This window comes from Apis mellifera, linkage group LG13 (assembly GCF_003254395.2).
Source record: "Apis mellifera strain DH4 linkage group LG13, Amel_HAv3.1, whole genome shotgun sequence".
Classification (NCBI taxonomy): domain Eukaryota; kingdom Metazoa; phylum Arthropoda; class Insecta; order Hymenoptera; family Apidae; genus Apis; species Apis mellifera.
Window position 1 is genome coordinate 639,807 of NC_037650.1, and position 25,652 is coordinate 665,458.

General features: G+C 19.8%; 2 protein-coding genes across 5 annotated transcripts; both read left to right on the forward strand.

Moving 5' to 3' along the window:
• Positions 1 to 4,632: 4,632 nt before the first annotated feature.
• LOC726859 (farnesyl pyrophosphate synthase-like) lies at positions 4,633 to 15,419 on the forward strand. Its single transcript, XM_001122575.4, has 7 exons — positions 4,633 to 5,266; positions 6,113 to 6,302; positions 12,456 to 12,596; positions 12,822 to 13,019; positions 14,251 to 14,418; positions 14,596 to 14,808; positions 14,898 to 15,419. Exons 4-7 carry the CDS (start codon positions 12,822 to 12,824, stop codon positions 15,105 to 15,107), a joined length of 789 nt encoding a protein of 262 aa, XP_001122575.3. The 5' UTR covers positions 4,633 to 5,266; positions 6,113 to 6,302; positions 12,456 to 12,596; the 3' UTR covers positions 15,108 to 15,419.
• Positions 15,420 to 16,445: 1,026 nt separating this feature from the next.
• Positions 16,446 to 23,947, forward strand: LOC107965814 (farnesyl pyrophosphate synthase-like). Of its 4 annotated transcripts, none has more exons than XM_026444612.1 (9): positions 16,446 to 17,026; positions 17,266 to 17,398; positions 18,504 to 18,690; positions 19,377 to 19,518; positions 21,071 to 21,211; positions 21,420 to 21,617; positions 22,889 to 23,056; positions 23,177 to 23,389; positions 23,479 to 23,947. In XM_026444612.1, the coding sequence occupies exons 3-9, from the start codon at positions 18,506 to 18,508 to the stop codon at positions 23,686 to 23,688; spliced, it is 1,257 nt and encodes a 418-aa protein (XP_026300397.1). In that variant the 5' UTR covers positions 16,446 to 17,026; positions 17,266 to 17,398; positions 18,504 to 18,505; the 3' UTR covers positions 23,689 to 23,947. The 4 variants fall into 4 exon arrangements, with proteins under 4 accessions (XP_026300397.1, XP_026300398.1, XP_026300399.1 ...); XM_026444613.1 differs by having other exon boundaries at positions 16,446 to 17,009; XM_026444614.1 differs by having other exon boundaries at positions 16,446 to 16,956.
• Positions 23,948 to 25,652: the final 1,705 nt, after the last annotated feature.

The window sequence follows — 25,652 nt, forward strand, 5'->3', positions numbered from 1 at the left end:
CAATGGTTAATAAAATAACAGTATAAATTTAAGAAGATTAATTTTTTGAAAAAATAAATGAGAATTGAATATCATTAGTTCAAAGTATTGAGAATTGAATTTTTTCCTCGATTATTACAACTAATTTTTGATAAAATCTTTGCTCAGAACGAAGTATATATACACATATACATACTATATAAGTTAATATGATTTAGTATAATAAAATTCGTTTAATATTACTAATAACTTTAAATAAGTTTAAGAATAAGATTTAAATGATTTAAATGATTTCCTGAATGTTTTTAATTATTTTTAGATTCTATTCATTATAAAGAACTGTTAGAAGAGTAAGATTTGAAAAAGTTAATAATTTTTGATATCTCATCTCCTTAATTAAAAAAATTGTTGTAATAAAAAAGAAGAAAAAAAATTCAATGATTGATGTAGAAATTTAACGAAATAAGCAATAAAAAATAATTAAATTGTATTAGCTTATAAAATATAATGAAAGGAACATATATACACAAAGATACAAATTTTTTAAAAGCTGAATTTTCTAACATTAAAAAAGATAGTGACTTTCTAGGAATAAAATATAAAAGAGGTTGTATAATTTCATTCTGATGAAATTTTCTTTATGATTTAAATTTTAAAATTTAATTTTAAAAAATACATTTTTTTAAGAAAAAAATAAAAAAAACTTAGTTTTATAATTTTTCATTTAAAAGTTTTTAAAAATTTTTGCAATTGTAACTTAGGTCATTGATTTTAATTTTTCAATAATTATAATTATCAGTAATGATGATGATAGTTTTTTTAACAAATACTTTTTTTAATTATATTATTATCATTATAAAGTCATAGTAAAATCAGTTTAAAAAATATTTTTTTTTCGTGAATTATGAAAATAAATTTTTGCTCATAAAAAATAAATATAAATATAGTGTGATGAATATTTCCATATTGATTATATATCGTTATATTGTACGATAATAAGAACAAAATAAAACAAATGAAAAATGAGGAAAACGCAAAATCAATTGACATAATCATAACTTAACAAAATCAAATGCAACAATTTGTCCAACGTTAAATAGATCAAATAAATCAGCAATTCTTTTTATGAGTAATTTAATGCTGTGTGAAACATATTTATAATTAATATTGCTTATTACGTTTATAAGGAATAAACAAAGTTTCTCTGCATGAAAGCTAAATCAGATTCATACGATAGAACAATTGATAGTGAAAAAATTCAATAAAAATATTAATCTCATTTATTTTGCAAATAAATGTAAATGTGCTCTTTAGCGAATCTCATTCTCAAGGGAATTTTTCTACAGTTTAAGCCTCAACTTAAGACTTAATAAAGAAAATCAACTTTGAGAAGTAGCAAGAAAGTTATAACAATGGCGTGCCTTACAGAATTCAATTCTGTTCCCATTATTATACTGAATCTTTTGGGGAAAAATCTTTACATTACAAATAAGATCACTGTCGAATTTTATCCTGGATTGAAATTAAAATGTAAAAAAGGGATTTGAGAAGACCTTCGGGAGAACTCAAAGTAAAAGATCCTGGAAAAATACTTAAGAAAAGCAGAGTGGAAGTATCGAAAATTAATCTGACGATTTCAGCATTGTCTAACAATACCAAAAAATGAGATAGATATTTTATTACTTCTATATAGTAAAAATGTCCAGAATTTTGTAGGCTCCACATTATTAGTGTTACGTACCATTATTTCAATGATTTTGAAAAATTCAAAACGTGATTAAGAAATGTTTACTTCTGTGATGCTGGTAAATTAATGTGCAATGTTTTCTATCAGAATTCGGCAGGAAATCTTTCATCACTCTTCTCCTCAAAATATTTAAAATATCTAAACCCAATTGTAGAAGCTACAAAACTAGATGAATGGCTTTATGGTTTTAATTTTACTGAGCAAATTAAAGAGTGAAGAACAATAGAAAAGATTTGTGCAAGCCAGTTGGAAATGTCTTAAAGCTAAAAGATTCCAGGAATCAAGAAAACAGGAAGTACCCGCTTGCCAAATACAGGCCTTATCTATAGGCAGATAGGATCGGATCAGAAAAGACCAATGTTAAAATTCATAGAGAATTCAGAAGATCTCTCATCAAAGCTTATCGAAGACGTCAATTCAAGGATCAATCCAGGCATAAAAAAAATAATCATGCAACAATATCTATAGCAATTAAATCCAAGAAAAAATTAAAATAAAATAAGATAACAAATGAAGAAAAATTAATATAAATATTATGATTTACTTTATTTATTATTTGATATCCCTCCTTCGTGTCATATGCACTCTACGATAATCCTAGCTATATATTATAGCCGACTGAGCATAAGGAAGTTGAAATATTATAGAAAATGTATTAAATGTTACAGTTCATTCATTGATATAATTCGATATAATTTTTTTATAGAAATGTTTCACATTTTATCAAAGTATATTAATTTACCATTGTATGAATAAAATCCACAGAATCCATATCTACAATTTTTTAAATATTAGAAAAAATTCATCATGGAAATGCCAAGAATCAAGAATAGAATACTCTTGTTATAAAATAAATACGTCTTTAAAATGTCATATGTAAGTAAAAATCTTTTTATTATAATTTTTTTCATATATATAAATCATATATATAAATTAAAGGGAATGTACAATTTTATTTCTCAAAAAAAAAATAAATTTATTTAAATTTATTTATTTTAGATTTATCTGATCTGTAATATAGCTACGATGTTTCTTACAGATTTCTTAAATTCAATAATTGTGGAGAGATTTTCCAAAAATTTTTTAGCTATTTTTATTTTCAATTTATTTGTGATTTACAGTATCAATGCGATTTATTCGTCCTATACGAATAACATTTAATTAGTTTATTCACTTTCTGAAGGTACAATCAGTTCTTTCGGAAGATACAATTACATTATGCGTTCCATAATTGATCAATGTTTGTTTTTAATTGAAAATTCATTCAAAGATATAACGAAAGATTTCACAAGATTCAAAGGATTGCATTAGAAAAAAATTCAGTTTTACTTGATACTTTACTCTTCTTCGGCAATTTTTATGAAGCAAAAATTCTATAAAAAGTCTTATTAATCATACGTTTTTAAAATATAAATTATTTTTTGGTAAAATAATATAAAATAATATTTTAGAATAATTAGTACGATGATAAAAATGTTAGTGTGCTTATTGGATTAATAAGTAAGTTCAATAATAGATTTTTTCGAAATATAAATTTATTTTTCAAGTAATTATATATAAATGAAATAAAAAAAAAATAAATAAATATAAACTTTTTTCATTTTAAGGACAATTTTTTTCTTTATAATCTGTATAATCTGTATATATGTTGATATCATTTATTTGAAGAAAATTTCTTTGAAAACAATTAATTAATTAAAGAAAATAATTTATTTAGTTTTCGAAACAAATTATTTTCAATTTTATAAATGTTTTAATTATGTGAATTATTATGAAATCATGTACGTAATTATATGCATATGTATCTGTACTATATATCTATATTACTTTTAATTGTATCTAATATGTTTATGTCTAATATATTTATATTGACAAAAAGAAATTCTAAATCAGCATAAAAATGATGATATTTATTATCGATAATTCATTCGACTGGAACAATTATTCTACATTAAAAAATTTAAAAATATACATTTAAAAATATAGAATAAAATTTTTTTATATTCTGTTTTCAAGAAAAATTATTTTTAAAAATAATTGTCGCCATATATATATTTTGAAGTATGTCTTGACTTAATATTTTCTAAGCATTATTCATAATAATAACTTCATTTGACAATAAAGATAATAAATTATTTTGTATGAACGACAATTAAACATTAACTAAAAAAATAATCAAAAAACGAATGTTCTTAAAATGGATAACAGACGTATGTATATTTTTTATTATTTATTTTAAAATTTTGCGTTCCGAGAAAGACAGTCAAGACAGATTTCATACATGATAAATATTTTATTCATATATGATAAATATTTTATCTTTTGCTTTCTAAAATAATTATATCGATTGTACATTATTTGAACTTAGTAATATAACTTCAGTGTTATGCATTTCGTAACTATATTTAATTGCATTATTTGATTTTAATAATTAATATAACTTTAATATTTAAATTACAAAAATATAGATTTTTTCTTTGTTTTTTAATTTAACTTTACTTTATTTTAATTTAATTTAACTTACTTTATTTTAATTATACATTATTCATATGTTGGCATAATTCATCCAGAAATATAACGAAATAGACAAAATTTTCATAAAAATAAGTCATTAAAGATAATAAACCTTATATTTTACAAATACTAAAAGAATAATATTCCAATATGTTGGCTCCCGCAGTAATGTGAAATTATATACAATGAATTGTTATATAAGTATGTGATGTACACATGTGTCGATTGTTCTTTTGATTGAGGCTATATATATATATATATGTGTGTTTATGTGTGACGAACTGGTTTGAGGTTGTTTCTTGTGTATTTCTTAAGATAGTGGACTGTCTAAACGGATATATTTCTTGCGCATGACTACAAGAAAGTAGAGTCTCTCACAATGTCACGGCACGTAATCGTATCTAATGGCGGTAAAGGACGATGATTGACGACTGCAAAGAAACTATCTTGCCGTGCCCGGGAGCCATATTATGACGTATTCATGTGAGCCTTTATATACAAGTGAAATTCATATCCTTAGAAAATTTCTTCTTAATTGAATTGGAAAAAATCACAATGGAGCATGATAATAATCAATAATAATATTATGTATTTGCAATAATAGTAACTCAAATTAGAAGAGAATTCCTCAGATTAAATTAATGCATAAAGATATCAAGATACCGACAATCTGGAATTAATCAGCATATACTTAAATTTTTTCGAACTAGTATTACGTTGATCGCAGTTGAGTCAATAGTGAAATATCATTTTTAGAATTAGATTCTGTTCTAACTAGGCTAAAGTAGATTAAAGTGTACCAAAAATATAGAATTTTAAATGTTGAATTTTAAACTCTTCTCGAAAACGATAATCTTCTCAAATAATATCATCTTTTGTCTATTACTTAATAAAAATGGACGACCAAAGATGACAAATAATAATAGAAAAAGTTTTCTATACGAGAAATTACTTTTTCCAATAAACTATCATAAATCTCGAGTACTAATAAATATTACTCGGAAATATTAACAAGAGACATTGATGGTACGTAAATATTAATGATCTCTTAATATCAATTTAATATGGATTTTGATAGTATAAATCTGGAATGGACATTTTTATTTTAATTAAAATTTTTATTTTCATTTTTTTTTATTTTAAATAAAACAAATGTATAAAGATATTTATATATTTGATATATTTTTTTTTTCTATGAGAAGAATTTTTTACATTTAATCCTTTCCTCAACAAAAAACGAAAATTTATATTTTTACAATGTTTTAACTTTTAAAATATAATGAAAGAAATATATATATATATATTTCGGTTAAAAATTTTTTAAAAGTTATATTTTCTATCAAAAATATATTGATTTTTTATGAATATGAAACAGTAATATGAAACAAATTCTATAATTTTGTTTTGATGAAATTATCTTTCTAATTTATTTTAAAATTAATCTTGAAATTAAATATATATTTTTTTTTTAAATAAAGAAAATTTAATTTTATAATTCATTATTTACAAATTTTTAAAAATTTTTATAATTTTTGCAATTTTTGTAAATTGGATCATTGATTTTTCCTTTCAATAACTATAATTATTAATAACGATAAATAAAAATATTGAAATGGTTAACTGTATCATGTACGTACAACATTATCTTTAGCAATTAATTTCGAATAAAAATTATCATTTCTCGTGACAAAATTGCAAAAGAGGAAAAATTATATATAAATATATAAATATTACATTTGAAATCCCTCCTTCGCGTCACATTTACGATCCAATAACGGTAATCTAGGGTATATATTAAAGTCCACTGAGCACACAAAAGTTGGAGTATATAAAAAAAAAGTTATATTCATTCATTGATATAATTTTTTACAGAAATGTCTTATATTTTATCAAGATATATCAATTTACCGTTATGTGAACGAAATACACAAAAAATCTTTAATTCTATAAATTTAAATATTAGAAAAAGTTCATTATGGTGGAAGTGCCAAGGATCAAGAATAGGATATAATCAGAAGAATAGGATATTTTATAAAATAAATATGCCTTTAAAATATTATACGTAAGTAAAAATATTTTTATTATAATTTTTTTATTATATACTTTGTTATAAATCGTAGAGAAATGTTCAATTTTATCTCACAAAAAAAATATTTAATTAATATAGAGCGATATATTTTATCACGTTAGTATGATGATATGAATTTAATTCGAACATTTCTATTTAAAGTATTGAAGATTAATTTTTTCTTGTTAGACAATCTTTGAAAATACCCTTGTTCAATTCCTTGAACGAACTATATACAAGAATATAAATTAATATGATATCCTTTTCAAATTCCTGTAATGTAATTTAATTTTATATATGAATATTTTGAATGAAAAGAAATTTGTAATTATTTTTAGATTCGTTACATTCGTTATAAAGAGTTATTGAAAGATTAAAAAAAAAAAAGATAGAAAATTGATAATAATTAATTTTCTTAAAATAAAATTTCATTTCTACGAGTATCATTAAAGTTTTCCTCTAATAAGAAAAAATAAAAATTCAATGAAGAAGTAATTAAATTGCATGAAACATTCTTAAAAAAAAAACAAAAAATTTTTGAGAACAAATTGATGTAATGGCAAGAAAAACATAAAGAATATAGATATATTTTTTGAATATATTATTAATTTTTTTAAAATTGAATTTTAATTAATTCTGTATTTACAAAATTTATAAATACAATTTTTTTGCATTGAAAAATTTTGTATAATCTTTTCTTACTTCATTTAATAATATATTATTGAATTATAAAAATATATTAATAATGTTTCCTACTTCATTTAATAACACAAGAAAATGCAATAAAAGAATCTATTATCAAGTCCAATTTTCTTAATGAATCAAACGAGTAATTTCAAAAAACAAAAAGAGAAGATGAAATTTATTGCAGCTTTGGATAAATATCTATATTCAAGATGTAATTTGTATTATAATTGCTGCTGCTGAAGTAGTAATATAAAATTAAAGATAATTTAATAATCAAATTACGTGAAGCATTCCAAAAAAATTCATCAAAAATGATTATTATTTATTGAAATAATAAAGTGTTATTAATAAAAAACAAATTGAAAAATTAGCAATTATTATTATATGTAAATTCCCTGAAATTAATGCGATAAAAAATTTTGTAAAAAATAAACATTAGCAATATTGGAATTATTATGAAATTATAAATTAAATCAAATAAAATTCAAGCAAATATAGCATGATTTTAAAGTGTCGACAAAAATTTTGTATTATATTTTTTTTATACTTTCTTTTATACTATATATATATATCGAAACTTCGTTACATTCGATATATAAATAGATATCAATTTTTCGAAAAGAGATTCTTCAATTTAAGAAAGTTAACGAAACATATGAAATAGCACTAGAAACATGAAACATATAGTAATTTATAATATTAATTTAAAAAAATGAAAATAATAAACATAATATTCTATAAATATTAAATGAAATATTATACAAAAAAATCCAATGCAAATGAACCTTAATAAAAAATATTTATTTATAAATATGTATTATTTTATTTTATGAAAAGTTTTGTTTATTATTTAATATATATAGTTTACTTATTAATAATATAAAGATATTTAGGAGTATTATGAATATTAATATTAGATTATGTAAGGAATTGAGCATTTATATAAATATTAAATTATTAAAATTGATAATTGAGAGTTATATATAAAGTTTATATAATGAATGGCATTTATGTTATTTTATTTCATTTTATTATTTCTTAACATTTCTAGGAAGACGAAATATTTCTTTATCTTAAAATTTCTATTTTTGTTTTGTATTAAATGAAATAAATATATATACGGATAAGAAAATTTATTTTTTTTAATATATTTATACTTCATGTTTTTCTGTGCAAGCAATTTTTTAAAATTAATCTTTTTTTCAACAAATTAAATAAAAACCTATATTTTTATGATATTTTAGCTTTTAAAATATAGTGAGAAATATATATATATATATATATATATATATAAAGCTATCATTCATAAATTTTTTAAAAATTAAAATCTCTATTCTAAAACTATATTCTTTACCATTAAAGAATATATTGAATTTTTATGAATAAAATATAAAACAATTTCTATAATTTTATTTATTTCTATAAATATAATTATATTATATATATAGAAATATAATATATTTATCGTAAAATATTTATTGTAAAATATCTTTCTAATTTTGAAATTAAATAAATAATTTTTTTAAGAAAAAAAAAAGAAAATTTAGTTTTTTATTTAAAAGTTTTTAAAAATTTTTGCCATTTTTGCAATTTTTGTAACTTGGATCATTGATTTTTGTTTTTCAACGATTATGATAATCAGTAATGATGATGATACAAATTTTTCTAATAAATACATTTTCTAATAATTATTATCATTATATTAATTATATATATTATAATATATAATATATATAATAATATTATTATAATTAGAGTTATAAAATAATATATGTTTTATCATTCTTAATATGTAATATTATTTTAATTATTCTGAATACATAAAAGAAAACATTATTTTATTTACACTATTATATATACTATTCCTATAAGGATAATTGTTTTACATTTTTAATTTAAAATATTATATTATATTTTAATTTAAACTCAATAAATTATATTGAATTTTTAAATAGCTATTAAATCAAACATTTTGGAAAAAATTACGACAAATTGGAGATATTTCTTTTGATTTTTAAAATTTATATAATACATAAACATTTTATTCTAAGTTTTTCTTTTAGATAATTTTCAGATTTTAATAATTATAACATTTCGTCATACTTTGATAAAAATAAAAAATAAAAATAGTAACAAAATAGTAACAAAAATAGTAAAAAAAATAGTAACAAAAAAATAATAATAATTATATTAATTAAATATAACAAAAAATAAAAAAAATACTTAATGAATAGAATAATATATTTGAACAATATTATTTTGATTTTGAACTATGTATACGTATAATAACATTTCTCTAGATTTTTAAAAATTCTTTATTTAAGAATACTTTATTAAGAATTGCTAATTTTTCTTTGTAATTTTTAGATTATGAAAGTAACATTTTGCATTAAATAATTATTTATTGTGACGAGTGTGTCCGCATCGATGTATAACATCAATCGTTTCTATTATAAATTGATGTGAATATATTTTATATTACGTAATAATGATAGATTTTTAATAATCTTATAATAGTTCGTTAAAATTGATAAATTGTGAAATTATTGTGAATTAAATGTATAATGTAACAATATCTATAGCTTCAAGAAAAATTATAATTATATTTATTCATTGATCATGACGTCATAATAAATGAGAAAAAATTAATATGAATATTATTGCCCCACTATTTAATATGCTTCTCTTGCGTCAGATGGCCTCAATTCAGGAATAGTAGCCTTGGCTATATAAAGCCATGAACACATGAAAATTGAAATATTAAAGAAAATGTGTTCAATATTATAATGTGTTCAATCATTGATATAATTGATATAATTTTTTCATAGGCAAAAAAATATTTATTATACTTAATATATAATATATTTATAAATATATGTATTATTATATATATATATATATATAAATGTTGTATATTTTATCAAAGTATATCAATTTACCGTTGTGTGAACAAAATACACAAAATATATTTAATTTTATAAATATTAGAAAAAATTCATTGGAATATTAGAAATGCCAAGAATCAACAATAGAATATTGTTATAAAATAAATACGTTTTTTTTAAAATATCATATATAAATAAAAATTTTTTTAATTTTCTTTATTTTCTATATAAATTGAAAGAAAATATTCAATTTTATCTCTCAAAAAAATATATTTAAATATATAAATATATGTAAAGCGCTAATTTTTAAGTCAACATATTAAGCATTAAATATATTCATGATTAATTAATAGTATTTTATTGTATTTATTTTATCATATTATATTAATTAAATGTATATAATTATTTATATAATTGAATACAAAAGATTGTTCCAAAAATGTGGAATATTAATTTTATCTCAACTGAAAATCTTATAATAATTGGCAACATATTTCTTTACAAATAAACAAATCTAAATAATATGTATCGAATGAAATATTGATTATAACTGTTGAATATGTATATCGACAAAAGATACATCGAACAATAAATAAACTCATTACGCTTATTATATACGATTTATTCGTCATTCAAAATATCAAGTTCTATAAAAAGAAAAATATAAAACTTTTCTAACGAATGATAAGTAATGAACTATATTAAAGAATGCAATGATTATGTATATAAAAATTATATATATACTTCTCAAAATAATTGTAATTAAGTACGTACGAGCTATATCTTTTACAATGATAATATCTACCCAATGATCAAAACACGAACGATTCTTTTCTAATAAATTTTCTAATTTTATATTAAAATGTTAATATTATATAAATCAGAACATGCAATTCTCTCTTCCTCCTCCCCAAATATTAATGGTAATGAGGATTTGCAACTCATTGCGTAAAAATATCCTCAAACCTAAGGATTGCTCGAATTAGATTTAGCACGAATGTTGCACAAAGTATTGTTCAGATTTTGATTCACACATATTTATCATAAATTTTATTAACGGAGTAATATTGATTGGAATTGTTATCATAATTGCAACATATCCATTCCAAATATCAATTAAATATATATATACAATTATTTATATACATTATCCTCAAAAAGAACATTGTTTTTCAGTATAATTCTGAAACCTTTCGTTTTAGGTTTAATAGGTGCTAATATGTATATGACTGACAATGAAAATTGATTTGTACGAAAACTTTCTTGGAATAAGGAAGGAATTATTCTTAAATTCTGCGGCCACTTATTATTCGCGAACATTTTGAATTTTGATTTTGTATTAATAAAACAATATTAAAATGATCTTAATTTTTTTTAATTTATTCAATTAAATATTAATTTAATTTAATTTTATAACTAATATCACTTTGTATTTGAAATTTATAATTTATAATGTGATCGTGATTAAATCATGAATACAATATCTTTGAGCAAGAATTATCGAACGAAGTTTGATATATATTATAAATATTTTAAATTTAGCTTCTTAAAATAATTGAATTTTAAATAATTTATAATAAATACTCTTCAACAAATTATATGAGATTCAATAAATATCGTGAAAATTTGTATATTTCAATATTTCAAATATTGTTTGAATTAGTCTTATTAAATAAATTCACCTAATGATGTGCTGGAACTTAATAATGATGAAAATAAACTAAAAAAAGCAACATCTAAAAAATATAAAATATAAAAATATAAAATGATTATTTACAATTATAATTAAATATAAAAAATATTAATATAAAAATATAATTTCTTATCCAAATCTCAAATTAATATTGATTAATATATATATAATGACTACAATGACTAGTATACTATATATATTATAAATGATTAATATTTACGAAACAAAAAAAAAAAATTATTAATAGAATATTTTGAATATTAATTTCAGTAATTCTAATTTAAGATCTTTGTTTTGTATCTTGTCTTCGATCTATGTATGTATGTTAATATTAATGTCATGGATTTTGAAAATGATATACGTATTGAGAGCGTGAACAAAAATAAAATTGCATTTTGTATTCATATTCATGTTCGAAATCAAATAAAAATTCGATTCAATGTTAAATATATTTCAAATGGTGCCAAGTATAATGTGCTAATTAGATACGAATAAAAATATTTCATTTGTACGAAGTAAATTATTTTGTTTTTACGTCTTATTACTTTTCCAATGTTAATTCTCTCTTAAATATAGAGATTTGAGACATTACAATATTAACGAAAAAATATATTTATATTATTTTAAATATATTTTTTGTTTAAAAAATTTTATAAATTTATGTTAAGAATGTTGAATGTAAATGTATAAAAAGATCATTAAAATATTGTTTAGTTTTATACAATTGTTTTAAAAAAAATATACATAAATTTTCTTTAGTCTCCCCTATTATGTATGAGCCTATCATTAGCCATTATATTCTTTTCTTTTTATTCGCATTCATAAATGATATTCAATAACGAAATGTATTTCAATAATGAAACAATATTTTTTAATTTTTAGATATTGGAATATAATGTTCCAAAAGGAGAAAAATGGAGATCAGTATCGCTTATAGTCGCATATAAATTGCTGGCGTCTCAAGATCAATTAACGAAAGAAAATATTCGTTTAGCTCGTATTTTAGCTTGGTGTATAGAAATAGTAATTTTTTTATTTCTTGTTTCTTTTTTTTAATTGATATTATTATTAGAATATATTATTTTACAGTTCACTAATATTTTTATATATTCGCAAATAATAAAAAAATTGATCTTATATAATTGATTAATATTTTAAATTTATATTTCTTTTTAGCTTTAAAAAGTATATATATATATATATATATATATATATATATATATATATATATGATTATTATTATTGTAGATGCATGCAGTTCACATAGTGATGAATGATATTGTAGATCATGCAGACATGCGACGAAATCAACCAACCTGGCATGTAAAAGTTGGATTAGGTGCAATTAATGATGCTTTAATTATGGAAACATGTATACAGAAGCTTCTTGAGAAACATTTTAAATTGAAAAATTGTTATGTAGAACTCATGAATATATTCTGGAAAGTGAGTAAAATATTTTTTTATTTATATTATTTACATAGTATTCAAAGAATTAATTGTATTTATAAATTAATTTTGTATACTCGAAAAAAAAACGAAAACTATTACTTTTTGTTGTATAGTTTCAATTTTTAAAAAAATAATAGTAAAATCTTTTGATAATTAAATCTTTTTTTATGAAAATTGGAAATTTAAAAAAAAGTTTTATCGTATAATTTTTTCATATACAAAACTGGTTTAAATAATAATAATAGTTAGCATATTTGTTTATATATTTGTTTATAATTCTGAAATAAAGAAAAAGTATATATATCACCAAAATAAAACTATATTGTTTCTTTAATAATGCAAAAAATAATATTTTGTGAATATTAATCATTCGTGAGTAGTTAATATTTTACAATAGATTAATTCATTTTATATTGCTTAATTCATTTTATTTTCTTTATTCACTTCTAATTTTTTTCATATTTCGAAAAGAATTAAGAATATTCATTGGAAGACAGAGAAATGAAGGAGATAATGAAATTTAAAATCGATAATAGCAATATTTCAATGAAATAAAAAAACATCTCACATATTTTTATTAAAAAATTTATACATTTTATATTCTTATATGAAGATATTACTGAAAAATAAGTATATAATTTTGAAGTTATGAATTTTGTTTTCATTCCTATTTTGATTTTTGTTAAATATTTCTCTTCTTATTTTCGAGATATAAACACCATTAAATAAATATACATTAGATACATTTCATAAATATATTAATCCTCGTATATTTATATTTTTTTATATATATTTTTATAGAACTTAATAAAATTGTATTCCATAAATTATATTATATTATTATATTAATTATTATGCATAATATATTATTTACTGAACGAATTATGAACTAAATGAATTATTCCATTAACTAATTTATTCTTTTTTTCTCTCTCTTTAATATATATTTTATCAATTTTAGTAAATATCTATCAATTAAAAATATAATATAGTAAAAATATATGTATAAAAGTATAATATAAGTAAAAACATATGTAAAATTGTTTCAAAACGATTTTTTATATAACATATATTATAATATTTATAACAATGTATACTTTAAAAATGTGTACATCAATTTTAAATTTTGCTATACGTATATATTTTATTCTGTATAAATTTAGATTTTATAATAATTATAACAATTATTAAAACATAATTTATCAAATATTTATATAATTTGCAGTATAATAAAAAAACAGGGCATGGTCATCGTCTAGATATTTTTATATCAACAAATTGGAGGAAGAAGGCGAATTTTGATCTTTTTTCAATGGACCGATACAATACTTTAGTAAAATATAAAATGTCTTACTTATCATTCATATTTCCATTCAGTTTTACTATGCGTTTCGTAAGTATTTAATTGTACTATTTGATTTTATTAATTCTTATAAAAATAAAATTTATATATAGATATATATATATATATATATATATATATATATATATATATATATCTATATATATATAATTTATATATATAGATTTTTACATTTTTTATTTTACATTAATTATACATTGCTCATAGGCTGGCGTAATCGATTCAGAAATGCATAGAGAAGCAGAAAAAATTCTGTTAAAAATATGTCATTTTTACCAAGTACAAAATGATTTTTTGAATTATTACAGTAAAAAAAAAATCGGAGGAAAAAGTGAAACTGATATACAAGAAGGAAAATGTACGTGGCCCATTGTGATTGCATTGGAGCGAGCTACAGCCGAACAAAAAAGAATTTTAAGAGTAAACTTATCATTAATAATATTTCAAATTTATTTTCTTCTAATGGAATACTAATTACTGAAATTACTAATAATATTAATATCATCTAGGAATGTTATGGAATAGCTGATAAAGAAAAAGTAAAACGTGTGAAAGAAATTTATGACAAGATAGGTATATCGAATATCTATTTTGATTACGAAGAAGAAACGCATAATTTATTGAATGCATGTATACAACAATTATCTTCGAAACTTCCAACTGAATACTTTTTATATTTACTCGTTACATCATGTAGAAAAATAGGACGAAAAGATTAATTGGAGATATTCAAAAAATGTGGGAACACATCCGATTATCGAGAAATTTTTAAGATAATATCAAGTGATGTTTTTTTTTACAAAAATTTTCTTTATTATTTTCGATATTATTAACGAATATTTAACAAAAAATATTGTCTTATTCTATATCTTAGAGTATATGATCTAAGCGCGAAGTAGTGTTGGCTACATGTTGATTGAACACGATATATATATAATAACCCAACACATCAAAAAAACTGTTACATGTAACAAATACGTGTTTACAAATATTTCTATTTACTAATAAAAAATACATATTTTGAGTAAAAAGGAATAAACAATTATATTATATTAATTATATTAAATTAAAAAAGAATTGACCAAATAAGTAGATAAAATCAGTCATTCAAGAAAATTCTTGAAATCCTTTCTTTTAGATATCTTTTTTTAGCATTGATAGTATTCTGGTATATGTCTTTATCTTTAATGATATTCTTGACAAATTTGCATAACATCAAATTGATTAAATTGATAGATAAAATATCACCAGAAAATAATACAAACAAAGGCAATGTCTCGTCCGATCAATCGTATTTATCATTCATTTCACTTCACATGATTAATGATTATTTATAATCACTAATTTTAGGAATGTTAACACATTCTTCTTAATTATATTTACTCTAAATAATTAAAAATAGTAAATTATTGAAATAAGTTTTAATATTTTAATAAACAAAGGAATGATAATTTTATTAATTTATTATAATTATTAAGTATTAAGTATAACCTTGGATAACATTCATTGAAAATTAATTCAATGTTAAAATTTACATAATATTTTAAGTTTAAAAATATTTTAAATTATAAGATATTTTACATAGTGTTTGGCTCAATATCTTCGACGACTTATGATATATACATTTTTAATACAAAAACTTTTTAACAAGTATCTTAAAAATTATTTTAAAAAATTTGTCAAATATAACACAAGTGAAAAAAATTTACAAAAGAAATTTATATTCGTTAGAACAAAAATTTTTTTGTTTTTTAAAAAAATGGGACTATGTATTTTTTCTTCACTATATAGAGTAGAGTAAATTAAAACGAGAATATATTAAATCATATTTTTATTTATTAATACTAAATTTGGAAAATTAAAATAATTATAGTTAAAATTAGTCCAGATTATTATTAAACAATGTAAACAATGCATTATTTGATTTTAATAATTAATATAATTTTAATATTTATATTACAAAAATATAGATTTTTCCTTTGTTTTTTAACTTAACTTACTTTACTATAATTATACATTATTCATATGCCGGCATAATCGATTCAGAAATATATAACGAAATAGAAAAAATTTTGATAAAAGTAAATCATTAAAGATAATAAACGTTATATTTTACAAGTACTAAAAAAATAGCAATCCAATATTGTTGATTCCCGCAGTAATGAAATTATACAATGAATTGTTATATAAGTATGTGATATACACATATGTTGATTGTTTTTTTAATTGAGGCTATATATATGTGTATATGTGTGATGAACTGATCTCGAGGTTGTTTCTCGTTTATTTCTTAAGATAGTGGACTATCTAAACGGATATATTTCTTGTGCATGGCTACAAGAAAATAGTCTCTTATAATGTCTTTCATAGCACGTAATTATATCTAATGGTAGTAAAGGACAATGTTTGACGATTGCAAAGAAACTATCTGTTATCGTGTCCAAAAATCATATAACGATATATTCATAGTGAGCCTCTATTTACAAGTGAAATTCGGAACTTTAGAAAATTCCTTCCTAATTGAATTGGAAAAATCACAATAAGACATGATAATAATCAATAATAATGGTATTAGTAATAATAGTAACTCAAATTAGAAGAAAATTTCTCAGATTAAATTGGTAATTAGTGCACAAAGGTATCAAAATATCGACAATTTGGAATTAATCAGCATATACTTAAATTTTTTCGAACTAGTATTACGTTGATCGCAGTTGAGTCAATAGTGAAATATCATCTTTAGAATTAGATTCTGTTCTAACTAAAGTAGATAAAGGCTAAAGTAGATTAAAGTGTACCAAAAATATAGAATTTTAAATTCTTCTCAAAAATAATAATCTTCTCAAATAATATCATCTTTTGTCTATTATTTAATAGAAGTGGACGACCAATGATGACAAATAATAATAGAAAAAGTTTTCTATACGAGAAATTATTTTTTCCAATAAACTATTATAAATCTCGGGTACTAATAAATATTACTCGGAAATATTAACAAGAGACATTGATGGTACGTAAATATTAATGATTTCTTAATATCAATTTAATATGGATTTTGATAGTATAAATCTGGAATGGATATTTTAAAATTAAAATTTTTATTTTCATTTTTTTTTATTTTAAATAAAATATAATATTTCTATTTTATTTTAAAATAAAATATTTTAATAAAATGTATAAAGATATTTATATATTTGATATATTTTTTTTTTCTATGAGAAGAATTTTTTACATTTAATCCTTTCCTCAACAAAAAACGAAAATTTATATTTTTACAAAGTTTTAACTTTTAAAATATAATGAAAGAAATATATATATATATATATATATATATATATATATATATATATATATATATATTTCGGTTAAAAATTTTTTAAAAGTTATATTTTCTATCAAAAATATATTGATTTTTTATGAATATGAAACAGTAATATGAAACAAATTCTATAATTTTGTTTTGATGAAATTATCTTTCTAATTTATTTTAAAAATAATCTTAAAATTAAATATATATTTTTTTTTTAAATAAAGAAAATTTAATTTTATAATTCCTTATTTACAAATTTTTAAAAATTTTTACAATTTTTGCAATTTTTGTCCAAAATTTGTTTTACAAATTTAATGAAATTTTGATGAAATTATTTTTCTAATTTATTTTAAAAATAATCTTAAAATTAAATATATATTTTTTTTTTAAATAAAGAAAATTTAATTTTATAATTCCTTATTTACAAATTTTTAAAAATTTTTACAATTTTTGCAATTTTTGTCCAAAATTTGTTTTACAAATTGGATCATTGATTTTTCCTTTCAATAATTATTAATAACGATAAATAAAAATATTGAAATGGTTAACTGTATCATGTACAACATTATCTTTAGCAATTAATTTCGAATAAAAATTATCATTTCTTGTAACAAAATAGTAAAGAAGGAAAAATTAGTATAAATATTATAGTTTCAAATTTGAAATCCCGCTTTCGCGTCACGTATACAGTCCAATAACACGTGATCTAGTAATTTAGACTATATATTAAAGTGACTGAGCACACAAAAGTTGGAATATTAAAAAAAATAAGTTGTAGTTCATTCATTGATATAATTTTTTACAGAAATGTTTTATTTTTCATCAAGTTATATCAATTTACTGTTATGTAAACGAAATATACTAAAAATCATTAATTTTACAAATATTAGAAAAAATTCATTATGGTGGAAATACCAAGAATCAAAAATAGAATATAATCACAAGAATAAGATATCTTGTTATAAAATAAATACGCCTTTAAAATATCATACGTAAGTAAAAATATTTTTATTATAATTTCTTTTATTTATACGTTTAATATATATACAGCGATATATTTTATTATGTTATTGATTCTATTTAATTATAAAATCAATATATTAAGCATTAAATAAATTCATAATATTAATAATGTTGTAAAAAACCGTATTTATTTTATCATAATTATACCGTAATTATATTATATTTATTATTGTATACATACTATATAACAACCTATTAAAAAAATAGCTTTATATCGAATAGGAAATTCGTTTTTAATTTGCTGTATGATGTAAGTCGTCATGAAAGCCATGTTGTAACATGATTTAGATATATGACAATTCAATTTTCTTTTTGTAATTGGATTATTTAAAAAATAAATATATAAGAAAAATTGCAACATTAAATAATGTAGTATAATAATGAAATAAGATGTCAGATCGAAATCATTGTAATAAATAAAATTACATGAAATATTTCAACAAATTTCTATTAAAAATAAAATTTGAAACAATATACAAATTTCATTAGAACAAGTGATGCCTCTTTATTTTAAAAAATTTATTTATAATCATAAGCTTTTCATTTAACAATAAAATTATTTCATATGAGAGGCAAATAAACAATTAACTATTAATTGTTTAAATTACAGAAAAGACTTAAAAATAAATACGTTAATAAAATTCCTTTGTTTCAGATCAAATAATGTACAAGAATATGTCAATTCGTTTAAAGATGAAAAAAACGAATTAATGGCTATATGGCCCGATATTGTTCGTGAATTGTCGGAAGAAGAATATAATGAAGAATTACCAGATGTTAAAAAATGGATAAAAAAAGTATCTATTTTTTTCTTTTTTAATTATATATACTATAAAATAATATAATTTCGAATCGTGTATTATAATTTCTCGTGCATAAAACAAATTATAAGAAGCAAATTTTACTAAAAACTTAAATCTTATCGAATATAAACACATCCTTTCTAAGTAATTTATAAATAAATTATTGCTTCTTTGAACGTTATCACAAAAAATGATATATTACATAATATAATATAATAATGATATATTACATGATATATTCATATTTATATTTGCATTAATAAATTATGCTAATTATGATATTTTATAAATATGCAACGATTTTTTTTTTATAACGCTTCTTATTTTTAATCTCTTAATTTCATTTCTATTTAACATTACATTTATAATTTCTCAAATATTGATTCAGTATTAATTCAAAATAATCAATGTATAAATACAAATATATAAAAAAAAATTGCATTATTTAGAAACATTAGAAAACATTAAAAGAAATCCATTTTCTATTGATAAAGAAATTAAAGGAAACTTATCATTATCAATAGATATTAAACAAAGTAAAACCAGTTTGTAATAATTGATGTATACAATCAAAAGTTTAGAAAAGAATTTTATATTTCTAAAAATAAATGAAAATGAATATATGAAGATACTTACATACTAATCCATATACTACTGCTCAATTGTTGATAATCAATTTATCTAAAGCAATGGATTTAATGTTGGCTATGATTGAATATTTCATGAATTCACATTTCTATCCTTCATGAATATTTATCCATGAATACAATGGTTACAAAAATGAACAAATTTATATATAATATAGAGCTAAAATAACTCGAATTTCAAAAACAATCTAACAATCTCATTTTAAATTTTCAAATTTATAACAGCAATTAATATAAATAAACAGGTTTACATTATTCTTTCACATTATTCTAAATTCATAATAATTATTCGGAAAACTAATTCCAAGACAAAATAATAATGATCAATTAACTAAATGTCTTGCGATTGATCATGAAAGAAAGCTTCGTAAAAGCTCATCCATAGAATCGAATTGATTACCTTTCATTCTCTCCTAGATATACTTTCATCAAAAATAATTATGAGAAGGAAAAACCAATATCCGTGATAATTTCGCAAGAAAATCAGAATTTATTCTATTCAAATTCTATCAATCATTTTGCAAGAAAATCATATATATATATGTATATATATATCAACTCCCATTACTTTTAATATTATTAATATTGTTAATAAATAAATAAACTTATTATTTTAAAGTTTTTTCGAAAAATATGAGATATACAGACAAGGCAGAATTGATATATGTATGATAAATATTTTAACTTTTGCTTTCTAAAATAATTGAATCGATTGTACAATATTTGAACATATATATCTATATACATATATATATACCATATCTATATACCTAATATATATATATATATATATATATATATATGTATCATAAGTCAATAAATTTTCTTTTTTCTACATTCATATTTAGAAACTATATTCACTATATTTAAATATCGAAACAATATTTCTTAACTTTTAGGTATTGGAATATACTGTTCCGAAAGGAGGAAAACGAAGATCAGTACCAACTGTAATCGCATATAAATTGCTGGCATCTCAAGATCAATTAACGGAAGAAAATATTCGTTTAGCTCGTATTTTAGCTTGGAGTATAGAAATAGTAATTTTTTATTTTATTCTTTTTCTTAATTTATATTATTTTAGAATTTATTATTTTCCAGTTGACAAATATATATATTGCTGTATAAATAAAACAAAAATTGATATCATATAATTCTTTAATACTTTAAATTTATATTATTTCTTTCTTTAAAAAGTTTTCTTTCTTTTAAAAGCTTTACAAAGTTTATAGATGATTGTTATTACAGATGCAAACGTGTCATATAATCATAGATGATATTTTAGATAATGCAAACATGCGACGAAATCAACCAACTTGGCATGTAAAAGTTGGATTAGGTGCAATTAATGACAGTTTAATTTTGGAAACATGTACATATAAGCTTATTAAGAAATATTTTAAGTCGAAAAATTGTTATACAGACATCGTGGATATATTTTTGAAGGTGAATATAAAATTTTTTTATTTATATAAAAAGTGCTCGAAGAAATAATTATTATATTCATATATTCATTATTAATTATTTATAATAAATTAATTCATTATTAATAAATCCAAAATTATTATATTTTATTGCACAATCTTAATTTTAAAGAAAATAATAATGATAATAAAACTTCTATAAAAATTGGAAATTTAAAGAAAAAATTTTAACATATAGAAATAATTTTATATACAAAGCTGAAAAGTGTATAGTATATAGTCTATGATTTCAAATTAAAAAAAAAGAACATTGTATATTATTAAAATGTAATTATTTTCTTTATAAATGTATAAACAACAGTTTTGCTTATTAATCATTCATGAATACTTATCATTTTACAATAGATTGTTATTCGCCTAATTCAACACTTTATTTTCAATTTCCTTCATATTTTAAAAAAAGGATCTCATTTTGTTGATATGAAAAATAATAAAAAAAGAAAATAATGAAATTTTAGATTATAATAATAAAATAATATTTAAGTAACGAAATGAAAAAAATATCACATTGAGAATTTTTAGTTATATATATTTCTTATATGAAGATATTATTGAAAAGCATAATTCTGAAGCCAATAAATTCTATTTTCTTTTCTATTTTGATTTTTTTATATATTTTTTTTTTTTGTTTTTGAAATTTAAATACATATATATTAGATATTTTTCAGCTGATCCCTACATATTTATATCTGTTTTTATACTACTTTTATAGAAATAAATAAATAAAATAACATATGTAAGTTACATATAACTAAATTAATTGATTTTAAATAAAATTATTTTTCTTCTCTGAAATATATTGAATCTATTAGTATACATAACGTATTGTTTATTAAACTATAAACATGAGAATCGTTAACGCCATTAAGTAAGTTATATTTTCTTTTTCTTTCAAAACATATTTATTCAATTTTAATAAAAATCTTGTAATTAAAAATATTAGTAAAAATGTGTTTAATATTATACAAAACAATATTCTACATAATATATTTATAATAAAACATAATTTAAGAATGTACAATAATTTCTGTATATACATATACAGAACTGTATATACATATACTGTATACATATTTTTTTCTATATAAATTCTATATAAATTTACATTTTAAAATTATAATTTAAAATAATGATTTAATTATAATTATTAAAATATGATAATTATTAAAATATGATTTATTAAATATTTATTAATGATATGTTATGTATAATTATGTATTATGTAATTTACAGTATAATACAAAAGCAGCGCATGGTGAATGTTTAGATATATTGATATCGACAGATTGGGCAAAGAATGAAAATTTTAATCTTTTCTCTATGGATCGATACAATCATCTAATAAAATATAAAACATCTTATTTCTCATTTATACTTCCGTTTAGTCTTGCTATGCGTTTCGTAAGTATACTTAATTGCATCATTTGATTTTATTAATTCTTATGATTGTAATATTTATATTAGAAGTATAGATTTTTTTATTCCTTTACTTATTTTATATTAATTATATATTGTTCATAGGCTGGCATAATCGATCCAGAAATGCATCGGGAAGCAGAAAAAATTCTAATAAAAATAGGTCATCTTTTTCAAGTACAAAATGATTTTTTGGATTATTACAGTAAAGAAGAAATTGGAGAAAAAAGTGGAACTGACATACAAGAAGGGAAATGTACATGGCCCATTATGATAGCATTGGAGCGAGCAACAGCCGAACAAAAAAGAATTTTAAAAGTAAATTTGTCATTAATAATATTTCAAATTCATTTTCTTCTAATGGAATATTAATTACTGAAATTACTAATAATATTAATATCATCTAGGAATGTTATGGAGTAGCTGATGAAGAAAAAGTAAAACGTGTAAAAGAAATTTATGACAAAATAGGTATATCGAATATTTATTTTGATTACGAAGAAGAAACGCATAATTTATTGAATACATATATACAACAATTATCTTCGAAACTTCCTCCTGAATATTTTTTATATTTACTCGCTACATCATGTAGTAAAGTAGGACGAAAACATTAATTGTGCAAGATATTCGAAAACATCCGATTATTCAGAGATTGCTAAAATAATTTCAAGCAATATTTTTTTATGTAAAAATTCATTTCTTGTCATTAATGTATTTTTCACGAAAAATATTTACCAATTAAATACTTTCTTTAGACATAAAGATAGTATTGCTGTGCCGCCATGTGACGAAAAATAAATTGAAGCAACATGTCGAATAAGCTGTGTTACGTATAACAAATATTTTATATCGATAAAAAATACATATTTGGAATAAAAAAAATAAAGGATTAAATAAAAAATTAATTAAATAATTAATTAAATAGAAAATTATCATGAACTATATTAAATTAAAAAAGAATTGATCAAATAAAAAAAATGAAATCAGATTTTGAAAAAATTCTTTAAATCTTTTTTCCTAGGTATCTTTTGTTAATATTAATATTTTCTGATATACATGCTTATCATTCAACTTATTCTTGACAGATTTGCATAACATTAAACTGGTTACAGAAAAATATCACGAGTAAAAACCCATAAGATCAACGTAAGACAAAGGACGAATCAATCCTATTTATCAAAAGTTTCTAAAAAAAAAAAAATTATTCGAAATTATCTTAGAAATCTCCTATTAATCGTTATTTTCATATTTTTCGAATACTCTGAGTAATTAAAAATAATAAATTAAATTTTTGTAATAAATTTTTTTATACTAATAAACAATAAAAAGATAATTTTATTTCTTATAAGTATTAAATATAATGTTTAATCTTGGGCAATGGAAAAATAATTAAAAATTAAAGCTAATTATTATTTTAAAATTGTTTTAAGTTATTAAATATTTCATATGATGTTTGCCTTGATATCTGTATCAACATATGATTTGCAATAAAAAAGTTTCTTAATAAAAATTTATCAAATACAAAATGAATGAAAAAAATTAGAAAAAAATCTTTTGTTGTCACGATAAAATCAATAATAGACATTTTATTGAATAAATCATTCTGTCCAATGATTTCTATATACAATATAATTCACTCAAAATGATAATAAACACATATACGATCGATAACATGGATAATAGTATAATCGAAAGGAGAGTGATTTTACATTAAAAATTAATATAAAGAATAAAATTTTTTCTTACGAGATATTGTTTTCAAAAAAACTTTTTTATTTAATTCGCCGAATATATATATATTTGACCACGTCTTGACTTAATATATATATCTCGCTTCTTTCGTTTGTATTTATTATGTTATATAATCAAAATTATATAATGGTTATACAACAGTATATTAATTTATGATAAATTTAAGAAGATTAATTTTTTGAAAAAATGAATGGGAATTGAATATCTTTACTTCAAAGTATTGAGAATTGAAATTTTTCCTCGATTATTATAAGAAATTTTTGATAACATCTTTGTTCAGAACGAAGTATACATACACATATACATACCATATAAATTAATATGATTTAGTATAATAAAATTCGTTTAATATTACTAATAACTTTAAATAAGTTTAAGAATAAGTTTTAAATGATTTCTTAAATGTTTTTAATTATTTTTAGATACTATTCGTTATAAAGAACTATTGTAAGATTTGAAAAAGTTAATAATTTTTGATATCTCAAAATAAAACCTCTTTAATTAAAAAAATTTTTGTAATAAAGAAAAAGAAAAAAAGTTCAATGATTGATGTAGAAAATTTAACGAAATAAGCAATAAAAATAATTAAATTGTATTAGCTTATAAAATATAATGAAAGGAACATATATATACAAAGATACAAATTTTTTAAAAGCTGAATTTTCTACCATTAAAAAAAATATTGACTTTCTAGGAATAAAATATAAAAGAGATTATATAAATTCATTCTAATGAAATTTTCTTTATGATTTAAATTTTAAAATTTAATTTTAAAAGACATTTTTCTAAGAAAAAAAAATAAAAAAAAATTAGTTTTATAATTTTT

Coding starts and splice junctions, on each gene's coding strand:
- LOC726859 (XM_001122575.4), top strand. CDS start 12,822: ATGCATGCAGTTCACATAGTGATGAATGATATTGTAGATCATGCAGAC. Junction 13,020..14,250: donor TCATGAATATATTCTGGAAA/GTGAGTAAAATA, acceptor TATAATTTGCAG/TATAATAAAAAAACAGGGCA. Junction 14,809..14,897: donor AACAAAAAAGAATTTTAAGA/GTAAACTTATCA, acceptor AATATCATCTAG/GAATGTTATGGAATAGCTGA.
- LOC107965814 (XM_026444612.1), top strand. CDS start 18,506: ATGTTTTATTTTTCATCAAGTTATATCAATTTACTGTTATGTAAACGA. Junction 19,519..21,070: donor TTAAAAAATGGATAAAAAAA/GTATCTATTTTT, acceptor CTTAACTTTTAG/GTATTGGAATATACTGTTCC. Junction 23,390..23,478: donor AACAAAAAAGAATTTTAAAA/GTAAATTTGTCA, acceptor AATATCATCTAG/GAATGTTATGGAGTAGCTGA.